The following is a 23,725-nucleotide window of genomic DNA, read 5'->3' as shown; positions in this document are numbered from 1 at the left end:
TTACACACAAAGGGTGCAGGAACGAGCCGTTATCCGAAATGTAGGTTAACGCAGACAAAAAACCGGGTAACATCTTGTAAGGTGATATTTTGTGAAGGGTTTTCAAACATATGCCAGAATGCCACTAATCATAGTATTCTCCACCCCCTAACGGGTTTTGGGGCAGAAAACGCAGTCGATTCGCGCAAAAAACACACGTCGCGGGGCGCTGTGGCGGGCGCGGCGCGGGGCGAGGGCCCATCACGCGGAAATGAGGCCCGCAGCGCGTGCCGAGGCCGGGGGCAGGTGATAGGCAGGTGTATCGCGGCGAAATGGCGAGGGCTAAGACAATGGGACAAGTAATTACTGTAGATCTCGCGATACTCGGCTAATGTGATCCACAGACCCCTTCTGGCTGAACTAAACATGACGTCTCAGGGTGGGAGACGACCGCCATCATTTGTTACAATTATGTGGAGTACAGACATTGAATCTTGGCTACCTAAGCAGACAGAACTTCTAAATTGATGAGATGTTGCGATTTTGTTACTACTGTATAAGAGAACATAGCTGATGTATACACACACCTTAATGTATAAAATAATATTTTCTCTTAATTCATGTTACTGTGATATTTGGTGTGACATGACAGATTATATAGCTTACAAAAGCTATTACTTTAATATTGGATAAGTTAAAAAGTTTTATTTGACAGAAATCAGTGATTATAATAGAGTTGCAGTCAGGACTCGCCTCTCACTCTAACTACTTATCACTATTCTACAAGGTTACCTAACAATTTTTGAATAATAGTATATTTGTACCAAGCCATTGAGAACCTCCACACTAAATTTTCCCCTCTCGCCTGAAGGCACATGGAATATTGTATCTTTCAAAACTAAAAATGTTTGTAAACATGATGTGCATTCAATAAGGAGTGTAAGTATCTGAAGTCTGTATGATATTTGTACCACCTTCTTAATTATTAGCTCATGGCGAACGTTTATATCCACTTTATGTTACTAAAAATAAAATTACAGTATTTCGAAGGTAACACATCAAGTTTGTGTATAGTTCACGTGAAAATCTGGTAGGCCGAAGTCAAAAATGTATTTATATTCAGAATCCAACTAAGACCAAAATATCACTTGGTAAAATAAGCACACATGTATGTAAAAAGTGTCCCTATGTGTCTAAATTTAACTCTATTAGCTATACCAACCAATGTACACTTTTATAAAGAAATCTAAAGTAAAATACTTTTTATTTGTCAAGGGTTCAAATAAAAGAAACCATATCGTTTCCCACTATCAGTGGTTTAATATATTACAAAATTAAATACAATTCAATATCTCACTGCCGAACTCTTATCTGTACAAAATACATTGCTATAAACACAGGTAATCAGTCTTAGACCAGCTACCACAAGGCTACGAACCGTTGGTTATAGAAAATGTTGTATACTAGTTTACGTGTATATTGATTAAATATTATTATAGCTTTTAATTTGGTACAAACAAAATAATCCAAAGTATCTAAAGGTGTACATTGTACAACAATATTATAGCTCTTAACAAAATAAACTTAAGGTACATAAGAAATAGTTAATATAAATAATAAAAATAATAAATATTTGTCGTTTATAGTTTTACTTCAACAATGGGATGTGTTAGCTAGGTTCGGGCAGTGGTAGCTGAGTTTTCTTATTTCTAACAGAGGTAGATGCGTTGTCACTGATCACTTGGATCAGACTACGAATACAAAATAAACGTAACACGATATATAAAATACAAATAGTAATTTACAGTACAGTCCATAGAGTTTCAACCCTGTATACATTATAGGCCAAACAATAACGTATAAGTATAAATGTACATCTACATTATACAACCAACAACACAAGCGCATACAACATCCAGTTTACTTTGGCTGGCTTTGGAAATTACTGTCAATTACGATTTTTAATAGTATGTAACACACGTATAAAACACAAACCAAATAGTTTCTTTTTTAATATACAGTCCTTATGTGATTGAAAAATGTGGAATAGACCCGTCGATGTGGATACCCTTCAGATGTCGTTTTATAGTTCTAAACTTTTTAAAGTAGTTATGGGAATGTTTCATTAAAATATAACATATATAATCCTTAACTTTACTTTCTTATGAAATGGCGACCATACCAAGTAGGCATTTTAAGCCAAGTATGAATGGAGATACTAATCTATCATTAATTGTTCACAATATGTCATTCAAGTTACCTAAGAATAAAACGATACTGTACAAATGACTTTGAAAAATTCTAGTTATTTACGATTTATTTTATATTTAATAGTAAGACAATGACAAAATAGCGAATATTACTTAATTAAAATCAAAGCCAGCCAAAGTAATGACACAATAAATAAATGGCACGATAAATAAATCACAATTGAATTAGGAATGTTTATATAGCATGGAACACCAGCGAGGTTAACACAAATAACCAAAAACAAATATAATATGAAAGCGAGTAACGTGATAGCTCTATCCCAAGTAAAATATTCAAACTAGCTACAACAATAAATAAGAATAAAAACAACTTATTGAAAATCAATGAAATGCAATAGGGGTTGAGCGAGGAGAATTGAGCAAGGAAACTATGGTAAAAGCTCTCGTCAGACTAAGTTATTTTGTATGTTTTACAGCCAGATTTGAAACTACTGTAACAGTTACAACCTCTGAGATTCTAGAGTATAAAAATATATGAAATAGCGTCATGATATGGCATTTGTCATCACTCTTGTTTGGTCCTACTATTGGATTATTCAGTATTTGCTACACGGAGCACCTGGTTCAGTCCTATATACACTCGTAGCTCAGACGATGACTATACCGCACGCGGCGTACCCGTAGTCGTGATCCTCCTCTTGTACCTCACCGTCCACTAGGAGCCCAGGTGTTTTCTTAGCTTGGGATGCCTGTAGTGAGGCGAGTCTTCGTCGGAGTGTGGCGAGTCGGAGTTGTTGTTGTTGTGACGATGCGAAGACATAGAGAGGTCCTCAGGTTCGGTCTGCTCGGGAATGTTCAGAGACAACGGTATCAGCTGTGGAGGTGGCAGTCTTTGGTATCTGATGACAGATTTGGATTTTCTCTCTCTGATCCTCTTCGGGGAGTTGTTGTTGTGAGCGAGAAGACTCTGTTCGTTGTCCTCCTCGTCGTCGTCGTGCTCGTACGGGTCGTCGTGCTCGTAGAAGGGACTCGGCGTGAGGCCGCCGTCCGAGTAGTTCGGTGGACTGAACCTCTCTATGACCTCCTGGTGATCTCTGCCGTGGCACTTGTGGTGCATCAGGTGGTGTCGTCTACGGAACTTGCCGTCGCACAGCACACAGTGGAATGGTTTCTCTCCCTTGTGTATCAGCATGTGCGCCTTGAGCTGGTTGGAGTCGCTGAACCTTGAGGCGCACAGCTCGCACGCGTAGGGTCGCTCGCCCGTGTGTACTCGTAGATGTCTCCGCAGGTTCGCTACTTGCACGAAGTGTCTGTCGCAGTGTGTACAGTGGTACGGCTTCTCCCCAGTGTGTAGTCTCATGTGTGTCTTGAGATGATGATCCCGCGTGAACCTCTTGTGGCACTCACTACATTCGAACGGTTTCTCGCCCGTATGAGTCCTCTCGTGGTTTTGTAACACGTGTTTATAACCGAAAGATCTATTGCAGATTCCACAAGTAAATACCTTTTCCCTGTTCTCCGTCTTTTCCGAACTACCTTTCCCACTGGTCACTTCTTGCGTCGACCCGTTGGACTGCGGTGACGAACCAGACGTTGGAGGTGACAGAGGCGCGGGTTCCACGTCTTCCTTCTTCTTCCGCTTCCTCGCCTTGGTGGGGAGGGCCGGGGACGAGGTGGAGGTGACGTGGTCGGTGGACGTCGGCGGCCAGGCGAAGTGGTGAAACAGACCGGGGTTGTTGGCTAGACTGGCGTGGAAGGCTAGAGGGTTCATGAAGGTCGGGAACAGATGTGTGGGGGCGAGCATGTGTCCGGAGAAGGTGACGTCTCTGCTAGGAGAGCCCTCAGAGGCCGCGGACTCTGCACCGCCGTGACTGTCCTTCATCAGGGAGTGGTGCAGCGCCATGGCCGTCAGTCCTGCAACACAACACTTTAGGTCAACAGATGTACCTGGAGAATCCACAACTACATAGCTAAACACGTTGTTAAATAATTCTTTTGTTAAAATGTTCCGACCTTGCATACAGCTTCATGTTGGCTAAGTTATCGTCCAATCATGAACCACGATTACCACATACAGTAGAAGCTCGATAACAAATATTTCAGGGGAATTAAAATCAGACATATCATCAAGTTTGACTTCTTATCAAGAAGGTTCAACTGTCAGTAACACGGTTTTAGAGTAAAAGCCGTGTTTCTTTACCACCAGAAGATTCATGATCTTCCACATACCACAGGTCTGTTGCTCTGTTGTGGCAGAGTTTGCAAGACTTGGCTCGAGCTCACAACACAATATCCGCGCTTGTTTGTTATATCAACGCGAGGGTGTAGAAGTAGAGGCAGATGTTTAATGCACGACGACGTTGCAGGTCGGGCGTGAACATAAGATACTCCAGTGTGCAAACATAGTCTTTGTGAAGGTAAAGGGCTCCAAGTGCCGCGGGCTACTGCGACCTAAGTGTTATCTAGTAGAAGCCTTTGTGATCCGCCGAGCCAAACAGGGTGAACAGGGTTTACTTTGCCTCTAGGTATCAAATCGAACAATCTTTGGGATGGCAAGTGCGTCAACTAGAGAAAATATACATTTTGTATTCATATTCATATATTATATTGATGGGGACGTCAGCCATGTGCGTATTTCAACCCAAATATGAGTGGTGATGAGTGTAGAATGTAGTGTGATGTCTTGTGTAGCTTTGTTACTGACCAAGATCAGCTGTTTCATTAGTCAGTACCATTTATTGAATGCCCAATGATCCGGGACAGCTGGGTCCAGTTTCGAACCATCAAAAAGCTACTGACTTTTCTCAGGATCGAACCGGTACTCATCTGTATCCATCACGAATACTTGAACAAAACCGGTATGGATCATAAACATAAACAAATTATGTTTCTGGACCGAAAATCAACATTATTTAACATTGCCTATATGGAACTGTCTAAACCATAATGTTAATGTTCTTAGAATAGGATTCGGGCCAGCAACGTCATTTGTTTATGTTTATGATCCATACCGGTTCTGAACATAGTATTCGTGAAACTTATCTAGACTAATACTTAACATTGTAAAGGTAATTAAAATTTAAAGGTTGAATCACTTGATGTCAAATTGGTCAAGCTTCTTCCGTAATTGAATTATAAGTGTTTCTGCGATTTCGCCACCATCACATCCTTATAACCCCCCTGCTGAAGCTAGGATCTTATGTAAGGATCTGATAATGTGAAAGAATCGACGGAATGTTGGTTGGATTATGCAATCCAAACTTGGAAGAAGCTTGAACTATAAGGCTACATCAGGCAGTTTATAGCATTTTCATTTTTCAAATAACTGGTTCGGAAACACCACAAACAAAAATATAAATTTTAAATGTCATCTTCTTCACATAAAATATTAACGGTCGGGGGCTTGCATTGACGGTCATGTTCATTTCAAGCCACCAAATCTCTAAGTTTAACCCCTCAACAGAGGCACCTTATAAATTTAACTACAGTATCAGATTTTAAATAGACTGTTTTGCAAGCAATACTGTACAAACTTTAAACCGTAAACATGCAACAAGGAGCTACAAACTAAATTCACGATTTTTAACTTAGTGAGTTTAAAATCAGTCATTAAAATCCCCAAAGTAATTTATAATTTTAATGAATGTTTATGCAAACAGTTTCCATGAAAGAGCTGGAAAAGAGTCCTGAAGAAGGCTGCGATCAATAAAAGCTTTGCTCTTCCCCACAGCGATGAGATCCTCGCTAATTGGATCAAATTAATTAATTTCATGAAGTAATTTTTTGAACTCGTAAAAATTCTCAAATTAGATTTTTAGCTGAAACTTTACTAGAGGGGTGGGAATAAATTATTTTATAATCTCTCTGGGTGGGAATAAGGATTCATGTCAATTTATGGTTATAAATGTGGCGTTAACATATTGAACATAAAAATTTGTGTGTTAACTTTAAATGCATACTACGAATTATTTTGCTACCAAACATAAAGATAGTCAATAGATGTACTGAAAAAGTGATTTTGAACACAACGATTAGATTAGATTTGTTTTTTAGGACGCCGACCAACTAGACGTGTATTTTAAATAAAAAATTACTAAAATGGCTGAAGACTGAGCGTTGAATGAATGATGCGTTTATGGTTGATGTGATTTTAGTTAATGACTAAGATCGGCCAGTTACTAAGCCAAGACCATTTACTACCACCAATGATCAAAGATAGTTTGGTTCAGTTTCAAACCCTAATCGCCTAAATAAAGCTATTTTACTGGCTTTTCACAGGATATTTGACATCCTTCTGGTAAGCAGGCGAGCACTAACTACTCAGCGACTCAGCTGAAATGGCGTATAGTATAAACAATACATGGCAAAGGTTATTGCATATACAAATGGCCTCCTCCTCTCAGAATTGTAACATTATGCATAATAATTAATGAGTCAAACCTTTAGAAACAAACTTTTCTAGAAACTGAAATGAAGACATTTCATTTGGTTTAAATGCAAGTTTAATGGCAAATAAGCTGGCACATTGTTGATGCCACAACACACTCCATTTACGTGTATGTTGGTATAGAAATGCAATAAGAAATGTTATTACAAGTTGCAAAAGTAAATAATTAACACTAACATTCGTTATAAAACCGTTATTAAGAGAAAACAATATCGTGAAAGTACCAAAATCACATATGAATATAGGGTCTACAGTGTTGATATTCTACTTATGGAGGGTTTCTATGGTGTGTGTGGTAGCGAAGTGATGGCGTCGCGACATAGGGAAGGTCAGCAATGATGACGTCAGACCGGAAGTGAGGGTAGGGGTGAGACTGGACCCGGGTGTGATGTGTTTCCGTGAGAACGGACGAGACTACTTCCGATATATACACAACCCACCACCCACTGTAGCACACACACATACACACATCGACGTAAGTAGTCGTATCAGTTTCGTTAACACTTGCTCTAAATGTTAGGCAAATGCAGCCTAACAATGTTAGCAAATGTTAGGGCCTATACACTGAAGAAAGTGTTTTTCAAATTATTTAGAACCATTATCAATAGTTTAGAACCATATCTACATAGTGTGATAAATTCGTGAAATTATGCAAAATAATAGTTTATTACTAAACGAATGTTCTGTTTGTTTGTAAATTCCTCTGAATCCAATATACGTTAAATACATTTTTTTAGAACATATTTTTTAATTTTTAATATAAAAAAAAACAAATCACAAAAAAGAGTATATTTAATTTCTAATTTACTTAGCTATACGTTAAATGTATGTGTGTTCCATAGAACAGATTTTTTCTATGCTAAAGAGTGCACCATAAATTATTATCTCAATTCGAAACCTTGACTTGAACTTGGAAGGGTGATTTATAGCCATTAATATCATTATTGATTTTATCGTTGTTGTGCATAATAAAAAGCAATATTTTGATCGAAAATATAGAGAATATAATTATGTTGTGTATATTTACGTATGTTATATTATTCAGTTCTAGATGCAAAAAAACGTAAGATCAAAACCAATAGGCTAACCCGCTTGTCTCATAAAATTAACATGATTTCTATTTAATTATAGTTCTCACACAGCTTTGTCAATACTCAATACTATTCGTTACGTGATTGGAAAGTCATAGATCATTTACAACTACAGAGTAAGCCCTACTTTTAATCAAAGTCCACACCAATCCCTTCCATCATAGATAGAACCTCAATTAACTGGCCCGGCATTGCGCTTGCTGTAATCAAGACAAATCTTACTGCTGCCGACTGCCGTCGTAAAATCGATGTCTAGTTAAAACTTCGGCCCGCGATGAGGGGAGCAATCGCCCCCGGAATCAAAACAAAGAGTTACCGCTTAATGAGGGGGCCCCGCGTGACGTCACCCCGGCTGGCTCTGACCAATGGCGCGGCGGCATCGATCAACGGCCAAAATGGCTCCCACGCACTCAAAATGGGTGACCAGCGGGGCCTAGTGGAAACTAGGGAACTTGCTGCGGCTTGGGGATAGTGGATGTCTGAGGAAAATGCGCTGAAGATATGATAGCTGAATGTTCATTTAGATCAGAAATCATGTTGTTAACTATTTTAGCGGTGGCATCAGAGATGACCATTATTTCTGAATTGCCATTGCATGTAACTAAAAAATTACAATCTGTTCCGACCCTCTGAAAAAAATTGGAAAATATTTTTTTATTAATTCCCAATTTGTGTTCTAAAAAATAATATTAGGACCAAGAAGCGTTAGGGCCAAGAACCAAGCGCTTTAAGTTGTTATTGACATATTTGTGGAATTTCGCCATACAATTTTGTATGATGATAGTATCTGGAGATTTCACTAAAAGACTTTTCAAACCATCTGAACTCAATCATTTATTTTGTATTGTAAAAATCAGGTTTTTGTGTATTCCCATATGTTTCCAAAGTTACCTTGTTAAACTTTTGCAATTTTCTACATATATTGTATCTCTATTAATTCACATTTTCTGTTAATTTCTTTAATTAATTCAACCTTAAGGAACATGCAAAATTAATGAATGTTTGTCTTCACAGACTATAATATAAAATTGGCAAGCATTATCCAGTCAGCATTATTAAGTCAGCATAGATAGCCTATTCAAAGTGTTTTTCAAAGTAAAATTTAGATTAGATTCGCATTAAAGTACTCAATAACCAGTACAGTTTATGGCCAAACAAACTAAATAAACTTTGTTCGTGCCTACGCCAGGGGCAATTTTGTAATGAATTAAGGTAAAACGCTTTTAAGGGAAAGCGGTCGAAACTCATTAATGTTGTTTGCATGGATCATATTCAATCATATTAAATTGGGTTAAAATCATTTATTGTAGGTTCCATTTATGTGGATATCAGTGATTTTACACGATGCTATTTATTGCTACGTATCGAACATCGAAGTCTTCACTAGAGACGTCGTAGGGGGCTGGATACTGTCTCAGTTTATCAAACTCCCTGCAAGACGTACATCACAGCTTGGTTGGAAGCAGCCAGGTAGCGAATTATGATTGATGATGCAAGGGAAGGAAGTCACTCTAGGGGTGGGAGGAGGGAGGGGAGAGGAGGCAAAGGATTGAGGAATGTCACAGGAAGTGCTAATCCTGCTTATGAGAAACATATGTGACAACAGCTGATCTGGGGCAGTGTCACAGTGGCAAAGTAGACCTACGCTGGGTCACGTGGTGGTGAAACTGTAGCATGGAAATCGGATATACTGAAGAAATAAAATTGAATAATTTAAAATATTAACTGTTTAAAAACGAACGAGGATGTTCCGGAATTCACCACGATCGCCGAAGACGATGATAATGTTGCCGTGACCGTGAAAGATGTTCGTTTCGCCACGTTTGCCAAGGATGGTGATCAATATTTCTGTGATCGCGGAAAAGATTATAATGTTTCCATCATCCGGGGGATAAACAAGATTTTTGCCGCGATTGCGGGAGACGGTGATGGTCTCCACACGGCCACGGCATATATTCACGATATTATCGTGATAGTATTGTCACTGATACGCGATGGCACAGTCGGATTAAGCGAGGACTAGCCAAGGTCGGATTAGCAGTTTCTACTGTAATTTTAAGGTATGATTATAAAACGTACAAATTTCCGTATTTAATTACTTATTCTTGGCTAACTTGTCCAATCGAAAAATGGCTATTAAAAAGGTTCGATCCGAAAAGGTCAGAATCTTTTTGATATTTTGAAACGTAACCTAGTCTTTAGTCATTTGGCTTTTAATAGATTTGTCCTGACTAAAGAATCAGCTGATGTTAGTCAGTACAAAGCTGTCAGACCCTCATACTTTCCTTTGCCAAAAAATACGCACGCTGGTAAGTTTGTCCTTTAATTTTAACTTGATACAAATTATTGTAGTTTTAAAACTTAAAAAAATAATGGAAGCAACGAAATATATTTTTATAAAAGCAAAAATGACAAATGTAAATTTGTTTTGTTCAGATGCTAAGTACTGTATAAAGATGTGTCATTACACATCTTTATAAATCTCTGCAAATTATAAACATCGTTGCCGTTCGGACATAATTCTTATTTCTATATGAGAACACAGTAAATCAGTCCGAAGAAAAACCAATCATCCTTAGAAATTTACTGCACAAACTGTCCAGTTGTATTTAAGTAAAATTATAAACTGAATTCTAAGAATTTGATACACTATTTGGCTCGGAATTGTTATATTTTAATACCCAACAGTAAATGTTGCGCAATAAAAACGTTTTCTAAAGGAAACATCTACAAACTTCGTACAGCAATGTTAAAAATTCAATAGTATAAAAAAAACTTCACGCAACAGCTAAAATAAAAACAATACACTTTTTAATAATACAAACTATGTTTTTTGCCCTACTAATATTATAAATGAGAAAGTTTGGATGTATGGATGTATGTATGTTTGTGACAAGTAAACGCGAAAAATACTGGTCGGATTGGGCTGAAATTTGGCATGATGATAGCTCACATTCCCGATTAACATATAGGCATATTCTTATTTCAAAAATCCTTTCGGGCTCCGCCCCAGTGGCTCAGCAGTTTCCCATGTTAACCTTATGAGTATTCATATTTAAAGGAAATTAAAGAAACTTAGCCAGCTGTTTCAACTAAAAGAGTTGGTTCTATGATATGCAAAACCATTAAAAAGTTGTAAGATTTACCAGCAGGGTGCAGCACTATTTTTTTCATTATTTATAAACATAGCTAATTAAATTTGAACTAAGCAGCAACAAAAAACTGTGATACGCAATGAGAACTGTCAAAGTAGGATTGTTTACAGTTTTTTACAGTTTGTTTTTTTTATTTCATGAATAATTTGTGATATTTTGCGAATTTTTAATAATATATCTTTCTCTATTGTGTAGGTGAAGTGGTAGAACATAATGGCTATGTTAGATGTGTAATACTTTTGTAATTCTATAGCATACCGTATATTTAAGGAAGCTAATTTTCTCAAACCGTGTCTTCTCACATTGCAAACGCAAAGATCGAGTATAACTGCAATACGCATTTTATACTTATATGCCAACCCCGTACGAAGGACGTGTACTCTGCTAGTTTGTACATAAAGCTAAGAACTATATTTTCGCTATTGTTTTGTTATGCAATGGTCGAAGTCATTTAAGTCACTAAACAGCTGTCCGTTAAGAACTCATCGAGTGCGTTAAAACCATATTAGAGTTAACAGGTGTTTGTGAGGAAGGTATTCAGCCTAAGGTAAGAACAAACAATGTTATGTCACCTTCACCTAGTCTATAGTTTAGTCGACAAATGGGCTTAAAAAGCTGGAAATCACTCTGGGATTGATAATATACTCCAAAGTATAAATTGCTTATCGGTTTCAATAATCAATCACTCGTCCAGCAAAACATTGATCTTTTCAGCAACAATATAGAGTAGAATGTTTATTTATATCCTTGTAGATTCTGATTATTTTCTACATTTTATTCTGTTTCACTACTCATTTTTATAGTTTTGTAGAGAATTTCGAAAACTTATATCGATGATTCTTCGTTGCTTACTGTTCTGAAAGTCTAATTTTTAATAAACGGTATCAGCAATCTGACAAATACTTTCTCCCATAAGCTTGTCAACAACCTTTATCATGGGTAAGCGGCGGGAGTAACTATGATATATAGGGAAAAATCACTTAAGTTGCAATAACTTTTGAATTGTAATTGTTACAGCAATGGGGTTGCACTATTTTGTTTAGAGTTATAAGGAACATATGTAACACATTAATTTTAATAAAAACCGGGTATTTTTCCTAAAATATGATTTTTTGTTATTTTATGGGGTTTTTATGGGAAAATAACATAGGTTACATTTTACTTGGCGCTAATTGAATCAATCCTGTGCCCCACATTTGATGAAAAAAGTGTTTAAAATAGATTTTTAAAATATTTTAAATGTATTTATTTTTACTTTGCATTGATATAATTATTTGTAAATTGTCATGCAAAATATGCATAATTTTAAACTTTATCTAATTACCTTTTCCATCATCTCAGTTTATACATGCAGACTTTCTAGAAAATTTTAAGCTTGTTAGTGTTCCAATCAAGTCAGCCATGGTGAAATAATGTAAAACTGCAAAAACGGGATTTACACAAGTTTTTAACTACGCGTTCCTGTGTTTGCTACCAGTTTCGGTGGCGGTCTAAACCATTGATGTGTACGTTATTTTTCATAAGTTATTTTTTTAGCTTGTGACATTCAAATAGTTGTAAATTTGACTACCATTGAACGGAACATCATAGTTTACTTCTCATGAGTAACTATTTGTATGAAACATTGTTCCCCAATGCTAGACGCAGCCCGCTGTTCTCGCTGTATCCAAATTGACTTTCGAGCATTGAAGGCGCAGGCCGTTGTGCGTCCAAACGTATATTATTAGAGAACAATTCTAAAATTCAGTTCTCAAATTATTTTAAAACCATGTTTTTCTCCTTTTCCTATTTTTTTACCAACCAAACGCTTCCCCAACTCCAAACGAATTCAAAAATTTTAACTTTTCTTTTGTTACGATTTTTTTTATTCACGACGTATTTAGCAATTCTAAACTTCTAAAGACTCCCTTGTTTGAGATGGGTTTGAGGGTAGATTGGTAATGTAAATACACGGTTACGGATGTAAATGAAGGTGAACCACTTCTCATTGGGGAGGCTAATGAGGGGTCTTATAAGTCGATGTTATGTTAAATAGATACGACAGAGGGGTCTAAGGAATAAGTCAATTTGGCTCATTCTTTAGGTTTAGCCAGAAGCACAAAGAATACCGACTTGTACTGTTATCAAACGGACGGATTGTTCAGAGTAACATGTGTTTCTTTTATAAGCGTAAAATGCTCAAAGCACATTTTTAGAGGGTTAAATGACTGGTAAAATTAATAGATACAGTAATTGCCACATCAATTTAAGGATGAGACGATAGTTAAATAATGCATTTACACATAAAAAAGATTATCTTTAAAAATTGTTTTTACACCGCAAAATACTGCAGGTTTGGAGACTTATACAAAATTTAAAAAAGTGATTGCGGTACCTTATATTTATTAACCAATAACTTTATTAGGTATTTTTCATAGATTGGATTCACCTGATGATTAAACATGTGTTTTAGTGAATGTCGCCATAGGAAAGAAAATAAAAAAGAGTTCCTTCAAATAATTTGTAAATTGCATAATATTTAAGATTTAACACTTAACACAAAATTCAAAATGTATTACCTAACATTTTCTACTACCCTTTTAAGTTTATTATGTATTGTTTAGAAAGTAAGTGGCTTCAACTTGAAGATCCAAGCAATTTGTTTAGCGAATTTCACCATAGGGAAGAAGCTACTACGTATCGTAGGCGGCACGGAAAGACCTAAACCCGGGACCGAATAATTCTATTAATTTTGATGTCCCTGAAGCCCAAACAAGTGACTCGTTGGATTTTTGTTATAATTTTTTAGGACATTTAGGAAAGTTGTGATGATTAATAAATAAAAAAATATGCGAATTATATCTAAAACTACTTAGGAATACTGTCATTATACATAAACAATACTATTTCCTACCATCGAGAAATATATTATCTGAATGAATCTAGAATTCACGATTACAGTATTATGAAAACTCCAATACATTTTGACGAATTTGTTTGATTTAATACGATATTTTAATGTAACTAGATAGCTAAGTATGTTTTTTATACACTGTAGTCAACTAAAATTAATTTCTGTACTGAATGATTAACCATGGCGACTCATTAAGAACCATTTATGTGATTTTAATATCGGGGTTTTAAGCAAAATTCCTTATTCTACATTATTCCTTTAACACATCTCTCCATCTAAACAACAGGGTTGGTCTTTCTGTATTTATTTTAAAGATGTGCTTTGAATTATTACTTTAAATATTTACAGTAATATTTCATATTTAGCAAAGTTGTAAGAATCAACTCATCATTTGCTATATCTATTATTAACCGTCAACCAATCGTGTAAGATTCTGTTTTGTAAAAATCCAACAAAACCTACACTGCTTACTTGTTTACCCACGTGAAGTATACGAGAATATGTTTATGTAATTGGAAGTTTGGCTTTTGTTTGTGTTTCTATTGTCTCAGGGAAATCTCTGAAAGAATGTTGCTAAGTAAAACTAGGCTTGTTTAAGATAGATTATTAATATGTATGTATATATATATATTTATATTTTTATAGCCGCTGGATTTTTATTAAACAATGTTATAATCTAAGGCTTAGGTAAATCTGACATTTTAACAATTTGTATTTATATACATTTTTAAGTATTTATAAGTCAAGGATAGTTGTAAAAATGAAGATCTATTTCAAGTTTAACACTTAAAACGAGTCAGATACGTTTGAACCATTCAGTTTTACCTGTCACGAAAACAAATAAACAAGGAAGATATAGAAGACCTCCAGCATACTTGCCCCATTTGAGATAACCAAGACACTAGCTCCTTATCTACTTGTAACAGTATCTTGCTATGTAAACTGCTAATGTTTAAATTATAGCTAGCTTGTACTGAAAAATTAGCAAATAAGCAAAATTTAACAAAAATATAAAAGTTTATTACGGGATATGACGCGATTAACACTTTAAAAGTAATTACGTATCAATTGCATATAATTATGATATGGTAGTAAGTTAGATGAATTTAAGTAGTCTGCGGAAAATTAATCGATTATTACAGATTATTTATATGATTTTCAATTGGAATTATTTTATTTTGTAGTTGCTTCATTAACAGATTATTAAAATTGCTGTTGCTAATGTTGTGATTAGTTTTACTACTGCTGTTTATTGTTACAGCCACTAGATTTTAGCGTGTTGAGTTTTTAATTAGTGTTGAGGTATACAACCCTCAACACTAATCTAAACTTAACATGGTAAAATCCAAAAAGTTGTAACAAAAACAACAGCAGCTAAACAAAAATTAGTAACAGCAATAAATATGCTGAAATGTTGATAAATTTTGTTTACAATTGATGATTCCACCATAAATATGTATTTATAACCTATTGTTATCTAATGTTTTGCGTTTTATGTATAAATCATAACGCACGGTGTTTCCATACTCCAAACCTGTGGCCGTACCTAATTAAAACTAATATGACCAAATGATTATGAATAGCGTTGAAATATTAAACACAATGTAGCCTATATACCATTCAATAGTTGCTAATGAGATATACTGTACTGTATATCTTTGCATTGCGTGTAATATGATTGTATATATTAACTGACATCTGTTCAAGAGTACAATTATTCGTGCAATACCATCGATGTATATAACCTAACCGTTAGCTTATATACATCGATGTGCAATACTACTATTGCAGCCACATTACTATTTAGAAGAGTAACTGCATGCAAAATACAATTTAATTGAGAATTTAAAAGTTTTGTTGAAGTCACTTACACACAATTTGCCAGACAGTGCTTTTGAATATAATTGTGTAATATAGTTCAAAGATCTTGTTCCTAGTGTCTTCATGTAAACAAAACAACGTGAAAGTACAAATAATAAGACGGGGAGTCTTTGCTCGCGTGCCGGCAATGTTGTGTTCCGTGATAGGCCTATCCTGTTACAAACATTTCTATGTCAAATCCGTATGTGTCGTGTGTTGAATGTGTGTTCGTATTTAAACATCAATGAAGCTAATCAAGCTGATTCAATGTATTCCCTGGACTGAAGTGTCCGACGATTGCATCTCACCGAAACATGTAACACAATTGTTACTTATAGAACTGCATGATATTCGTTGTAAAATACAGATTTAGTTGCAAATTGTAGAATACCTTGTGTACCACTATATTAGTTATTATATACCGGTATTTAAAAGTATCAAAAGATTTATATTTGATGAACTTCAGTAACCATGTCGGTTTTAAATAAAACTACAATGGCTACCAATGCAACAATACAAAATGCTGTCTCTAACTAAACAAAGTGAAGAAAAAATAACAAACCAATAATTAAAATACTGATATTTAATTACTTGAAGTCAACAGTTTTGCGGTTAATTTGTACATTAGCTTCTATAAGTCTCTAATTATAAATGCATATGTAAAGAAACAATTTTACAAACTAATGTTTTTAAGTAAACACTGTAAAACTGTAACGCAAGTAACAAAATGAGTTTAAAGTTTACATTTTAATACATTGTATTAAACAATTAAATTCATAATTAGTATCCGGATAGACCCTTACACCCACCCCCTTCACTTGTTAATTACATGAAGGCTACAATACTAATGAACAAATTCCCTAACTACGACAATGTAAACACAATTAAGTAAATTTCAAAAATATGCATATTTACATTTAATTAATTGAAGTCAACAGTTAAATATTCAGTTAATACTTGGATAAACCTGGGCTATCGGTTTTAAAATCGCAACAATAATATTGACCATTTTGCAAACTACAATCTCAATAAATGCGATTAAGTAAACGTCACAAATATACATGTTTACTTTATCAATGTTTGCAAAAACCTTTAGCTACCGTACCAATTTCGTATAAAACTACAACAATAATAATTCAAATTTTGCAAACTACTACCTCTATGTAAACACGGCGAAAAACCTCACATATATATATATTTAAATATATATATGTATCCTTGAATAGTGTCGTTCATATTTGGTAAAACCTTTAGCTACCGTACCCATTCCGTATAAAACTACAACAATAATAACAAAAATTTTGCAAACTACTATTTCTATGTAAACACGGCGAAAAACGTAAAAAAAAATATATATATATATATTCAAATATATATATGGGCTTGAATAGCGTCATTATTAGTTCATATATACAAACACTGAAACTCACCCTTCTTAGGTGCGGTATCCGGCAGCACGGAGAGTGCCATGGTGATCTAAACTACACTAACCTACAACACTCACAGGCATCACTGAAAATGCGTGAATCGAGGTAAAACTGACGCGGCTCTGTCGGCTCCCCTCCAGAAACACGGAAACACACCCCTCCTCCCCCCTCCACTTGACAACACCCCGCGCCTTATCATGTGCGAGACTACCCGACTATCGCCAACCGTCCTAACCTAGGCTACACTGTATCACTCCTTGACTTGCACTTTCAGCTAACATCTGTCTTATCTTTGAACGTTTCTGGTCCATTGATCAACCGTTGAATGAATAGACATTAATATATTAAATACAACCCTTATAGATTTATGGATACAGTAGTTGGACCATAATATGTCTACCATGGTTTCTAAATGCAATGGTAACTTGTTATGAAACATAGGATTTGATCTCATACAACTATCACAATATCAAAATACCCCCGCCGCAGCAGACCTGCAGACTAAGCGAATTTCAACTTGTCTGATTACATTTTTACTAAAATATTTCCATAAAGACATATTTATTCCCAATTTAAATAACATTAGATGTAACGAGTGCTTAGGTTTGCTGCTACGGCGAAGGTAAATTTTTTTGGACAAACGACAATAGCATAGGATGAAATAAATAAATTTGCCAAATTTTATCAACATATAGGCCTATCCATAAATAAGTAAACTACAACAGTTTCATTTACTTCCATAAGAACAACATGGAAATGAATTTGAACTAATGGTGTTTTTGGCCTCTGAGGACCTCAAAAGGAAAAGTAAATCAGTCCCGTGTCCAGGTCTTACCATGAGACCTACGGTAATAGCTTATTCCCTATTTGGGAAATTCGCTAAAACGATCGAATCACAAACAATAGCATATCCTCAAGTTTTATAGCCATTCAATAATTAAATATACGTAGTAAAATGTACCCTAAACCTTTTAGTCGTCATCAGATCGCTCTAAACATTACAACATTAAACACAAATAAAACAGGCTTCATGTTGAAAAATAGTATGAGAATTCAACATGTACTCAAAGTCAATGATTTAATCATTCAAGTAAAAATAACCAGACTTTTTATTATATGATAAAGCATTCCCTAATCGCAAAATCCACCCTAAATAAACCAAATATAAACACTCAGTTGTCCCTCAGGCATTAGGCACACTTATAATAAGATTTATTTTGTCTTATTTTGTTAAAATACTGTTTTAAGCGTAGATAACACGTTTTGCAACAATAACCATATTAGAAACTCTATATTTTGCAAAATCGTATTACTTTGCCCTCTATATAAACTTTTGCCATGTTGGCAATAACATAGCTGATTGAACCACAACCATAGAAAACATACTACTGCCACAACTCCTATGAACAGCATTGCATCTTGGCAATAACTGATGGAGCTACAACTGCTATGAACAGCAGTGTATCTTGGCAATAACTGATGGAACCACAACTGCCACAACTCCTATGAACAGCAGTGCATCTTGGCAATAACTGATGGAGCTACAACTGCTATGAACAGCTAGCAGTGTTCGCTACTCCGTGGAAGAGGTGAGGTCCAAAGTTTGCCCTTGTTATCTAAGGGTTGTGTTGTCGAAGGGTGGTGCGGCGACGATCATCTCTTATCACCTATATTGTCACCTCAGGTATACTGATAACGACTGCAAATACTGAAACGGGTCAGATAAGACGCCGAGTTGACAGGGGCTTTGTGGCATTCAAACTTTTTGACTCTATGCAAGAGTTTCAAAGAAAAACGCTAGTAATCTAAAGTATGTGTTTATGATCCCTTACATGCAAGAGAGTACGTCAATGTAAGTGTTTATGATCCATTGCATGTGAGAGAGTACGTCAATGTAAGTGTTTATGATCCACTACATGTGAGAGAGTACTCCAATGTAAATGTTTATGATCCACTACATGTGAGAAAGTGCGTCAATGTAAATGTTTATGATCCACTACATGTGAGAAAGTGTTTCAATGTAAATGTTTATGATCCAATATATATGAGAGAGTACGTCAATGTAAGTGTTTATGATCCGCTACATGTGAGAGAGTACGTCAATGTAAATGTTTATGATCCACTACATGTGAGAGAGCACGTCAATGTAAATGTTTATGATCCACTAGTTGTGGGAGAGTACGTCAATGTAAGTGTTTATGACCCACTAGATGTGAGAGAGTACGTCAATGTAAATGTTTATGATCCACTACATGTGAGAGAGTACGTCAATGTAAATGTTTATGATCCATTACATGTGAGAGAGTACGTCAATGTAAGTATTTATGACCTACTGCATGTGAGAGAGTACTCCAATGTAAGTGTTTATGAGCCACAGTAGGATTACGCTATCCTCTCCAGTCCAAGGAGCAGTTTTGAGTTTTTGTCGTCCCCCTCACCTCCCCCGTTTGAATGATCTGTAAAATCGCCCTCAGTTGCGATCTACCTGGAAAAATGATTTCTTCCTTTTCGATATTCTTTTGTGAATGACGCAATGTCTCGGCAAGTATTTATTCTGAGGGCCCGGCGCCCCTCGCCCCCACTGTCACAATGCTTCGCGGCCCACACGTGTGTCGCCAAATTTGACGAATTATATTTTACGAAACCGCCTTTTATACGTGAAGCGTCTGTGGGATTCATTGAATACGCATTGTGATTCCGCTACCGTATCGCACGGGTTAACTTCCTTGCGGTGTTTTTTTGTTTGCCGCCAGCGCAGTGGACTGGCCAAAGATGTGATTTGAAACCACTACGTTGAAGAGGAGTTAGTGTGTTTTAGCTTGATGTCAAAGTAGATTGAATTTTTAATTTTACCATCGTCTTTTGAACAATCATAGGTGCTATTTATAATCTGAAGATGTGTATTTTGATTCATTTTCTTTTCTACTATGCCCAAAGCACTAGGGTGATTTTTTAAAGGTAAATATGAGGGAATGAATGCCGAATGGGATGACAATTTGGTTACTGACTGATCAGCTGGTTTTTGAGCCAGAAACAGTTATTTGAAGCTCAAAAATCTATGATAGATTGACGAATATTTCTTTGATAGATTGTATCAAAATAACCTATTTGCACCTTCTCAATTTTATCTTCCCCAAATCGTTATTGTCATTATGAAGTGACCAGATTTCAGTTTTGTTGGTGGAACGTATTATCAGCCTGTTTTGCTAGTCTGGAAACACCACCACAATGATGTACCGATTTTTCGTTTGTCAATTTGATCTCTTACTTCAACCACATAAAAGTCGAGTTGATAAACAACTAAGCGGCGAAAAAAAACTTTGCCACAAACGAATTGGAACCTCCTCCTTTTGATGGTAGTGGGAAGTCGGGAAATAACAAACACTATAATAAACTGAACTAATAATAATGTATACACCCCTGAAAAGAGCTGATAAACAACTGTAAGCGATACTCTGGTGCAAAAATAACAAACACGATAATAAACTTAACTAATAATAATGTATACAGCTTCGAAAAGAGCTGATAAACAACTGTAAGCGATACTCTGGTGCAAAAATAACAAATACGATAATAAACTTATCTAATAATAATGTATACAGCTTCGAAAAGAGCTGATAAACAACTGTAAGCGATACTCTGGTGCAAAAATAACAAACACGATAATAAACTTATCTAATAATAATGTATACAGCTTCGAAAAGAGCTGATAAACAACTGTAAGCGATACTCTGGTGCAAAAATAACAAACACGATAAAAAACTTATCTAATAATAATGTATACACCTTCGAAAAGAGCTGATAAACAACTGTAAGCGATACTCTGGTGCAAAAATAAGACACACGATAATAAACTTATCTAATAATAATTTATACACCTCTGAAAATGTGTTCCCTAAAAGGCAAATGTACTATGATGTATATCAAAACAAAACCAATTCGTTCCCGTCGAGAAAGAAGATATTTTACCCTCTTCCCGCCACTTTTACAACCCGAAGACGTTATTTTGAACAAGGAAATGTTCCTCTGTGTTGGGCAACAACAAAAAGTTTGCATAGGCCGAGAAGGGCCGACCCGAGGGGACCCTTGCAATTCTGGGGCAGTTTTTGGTGGCCTTGGTGTGGAGGCGTTGAACTCTGGGCTACCTGCCCTGCCCTGCCTAACTTGCAAATATTTATTGGAGCCGGCAGAGCAAAGGATGCGAAATGAATTGTGTAAGGGTTTGTTGTGGGTTGTAAATGTGTCTAAATATCCCAGTTCGACCCTTGAGATTCACCGACGAGGCTGTGAAAGTTTGGGGGAAATTAACATATTGAGACTTCCGTGGTGTAACTTTGATGTGAATAGTTTTTTAAATGTGTCTGAGGGGGGTTTGATACACTTGTTTTCAATAAAAGAAGCTGAAATGAAATTAGGTAAATATTATTGACCTGTATCAATGAATACAAACTCCGTCGAGCTGTGGATCCGCCCTACGTACGGGAATCGAGTCAATTAAAACTATGTATAGTTCAGAACAGCATAATAAACAGCATATTAAACAGAAAAAAATTTATTCCTAGTACTTGAAACAAATGGGATAAGATGTAAATCGTTTTACAGGTGCCTGGGGATGGCTGAATAAACATTTTTGCTAAAAAGATCTAAGCGAGTTTAGTGAAATTAGGTAAATATTGACATGCACACAGTATATTGAAAAGAAACAAAATAAGGATATACACAATTTGTATTTGTATAAGAAACTATCGCTATAACCTACGGCATTAGGTCTCATAGTAAGAATCAGAATTGTTTATTGCCATAATAATACAAAAATGCACAGGGTTAAAGTCACTTAAACTAAACAAATAAAATCAGACCCATAAAAATAAAGATACAAACTTCAAGAGGCACATACCATTTAAATTTTAAAAACGAAGAAACACTCTAAAATTCCTTATAAACTAAATATTTTCTCATATGCTTAAATTTAAAACAAATCATTTTCGCCCTTGATTGCGTTGGGAAGAGAATTGAAAAGATGGATACACATGGAGAATGACTGTTTTTTTTATAAACAGTGGCACGAGATTTTGGAATATTGTAGGTAGGTCAAAGTTCCTTCCTATTGAAGCTGTGGTGAGATGACTCGTGAATATGAAACATTCTTAAATTCTTTTTTAAGAAGGACAAGGATTCAAAAATGAAAATTGATGGGAAGGTCAGCATATAATTTCTACGAAAAACGGAAGACAGTAAGACCTAGACACCTAGTACCGGGACCGTCTCGCTTTATCGTTTTGCGGTCTCTGGGGCCAAAAACACTAACTGTTCAAATTCATATGCAATCCCCATATGGGAAATTCGCTAAAAGAAACAAGGCTATACACAATTGTATTGCCATGCTGAAGCAAAAGGATGCCGACAAACGTGCGGAAGATTAAAGCGTGCAAGTTAAAGATAATCCGATTAAATCATCTTGTTTGTAACTATTTACGATAGCAATTTGTCAAGTTCGTCCTCGATGTTGTACTTTCCTTAGGTCTTTACACTTCCTTATTTTGTCCCGCTAATGATCAATAATTCATCTCAACGGTTTGGATTAACTTAACACGACGGTATTACCTCGGGGCAACTGCGGAAGGGAGTATTTCCCTCAATTAGGGGCGAAATTAGGTTAAGATACGAAAACAGAGCAATATTTGAGGGATGGGTGCGGAAAACACGTTGTTTTCCGCGCAATGCCAGATGTAATGGGGCTTTCAACTCTTCAAACCCTCAGATGCTGCGAACAACACGCATATGGTAAACATGGACCTGGGGCGGAAACAATTAATGATCTTGAATTGTTATTGAACGCCACTTCGGGAAGTAATTAAGCTGTACGTTGTTTGTGTACAATTTAAGAAGGATTGAAAGGATTAGCTGTTAGCAAACGATTACTGTTGCTGTATACATCTAAATGTGTAGTTCATGAAGGTTATGTACTTTTATATATGTGGGTTTATATTTGTATGTAATTGACCTGACGTTCTTGCAAGATAACTAAATTATTCTGTGATTAATCAAAACTAAACCAAGGGAGAACGTTTTAGAAAAAATTCCAATTACAAAGATAAATATTTTCCTGGAAACAATCTATATATTAATCGGCAAGCATGTTTCTTTAAAACCTTTTTTCTCAGTGCACATTTGGTTATGCTATTAAATAGGACTTGTTTATTATTTGTTATTTTACAGAGCAGTATGGTAGTCCTATTAAATTGTGTAACCGAATGTAGAATAAAACCGATAACTCGGTTGTTTCTCAATTAATTAATTTTAACAAATAAGGTATAATTTGATTTGGATGTAAACTCCCTATCTTTTTGATGCGAAAAACCATTTTGGTTTTCATGAAATTTGGCATTAAAGATTTTAAATGGCCGCCGTATTGGCCGTATTGAAATGGCTTAAGATATTGGAACGATACTTTGTAAGCTCCTTTCACCTACTAAAATAACAATTTATACCAATTTTGAAATTTCTATTTAGAAAATTGCTCAAGATATAAAATAATTCTTAAAATCACAAACAGACCGACAAACAGAAATCTAGGCATTTTAGACCCATACTTATATGGAATTTTATGTTTGTCTTAGCCCAAGGAACAAATTCACACAATATGTCCTGACAATTTGGAAA

The 23,725-nt window shown here is 35.7% G+C and overlaps 1 protein-coding gene across 1 annotated transcript; it reads right to left on the bottom strand.

The window, feature by feature from the left end:
- Window positions 1-2,904: 2,904 nt before the first annotated feature.
- On the bottom strand, window positions 2,905-17,105 carry LOC128984588 (protein krueppel-like). The gene is made up of 2 exons (XM_054403926.1): window positions 17,066-17,105; window positions 2,905-4,103 (listed from the first exon to the last, which is right to left on the bottom strand). Exons 1-2 carry the CDS (start codon window positions 17,103-17,105, stop codon window positions 2,905-2,907), a joined length of 1,239 nt encoding a protein of 412 aa, XP_054259901.1.
- Window positions 17,106-23,725: the final 6,620 nt, after the last annotated feature.

The sequence above is a fragment of the Macrosteles quadrilineatus genome, unplaced genomic scaffold (assembly GCF_028750875.1).
Source record: "Macrosteles quadrilineatus isolate MER2022 unplaced genomic scaffold, UCM_ALF_1.0 Scaffold_2__2_contigs__length_208266976, whole genome shotgun sequence".
NCBI lineage: Eukaryota > Metazoa > Arthropoda > Insecta > Hemiptera > Cicadellidae > Macrosteles > Macrosteles quadrilineatus.
The sequence above is the reverse complement of the archived record's forward strand: the minus strand, read 5'-3'. Positions and strand labels throughout refer to the sequence as shown.

Coding starts and splice junctions, on each gene's coding strand:
- LOC128984588 (XM_054403926.1), bottom strand. CDS start 17,105: ATGGCACTCTCCGTGCTGCCGGATACCGCACCTAAGAAGG. Junction 4,104..17,065: donor GGATACCGCACCTAAGAAGG/GTGAGTTTCAGT, acceptor GTTGTGTTGCAG/GACTGACGGCCATGGCGCTG.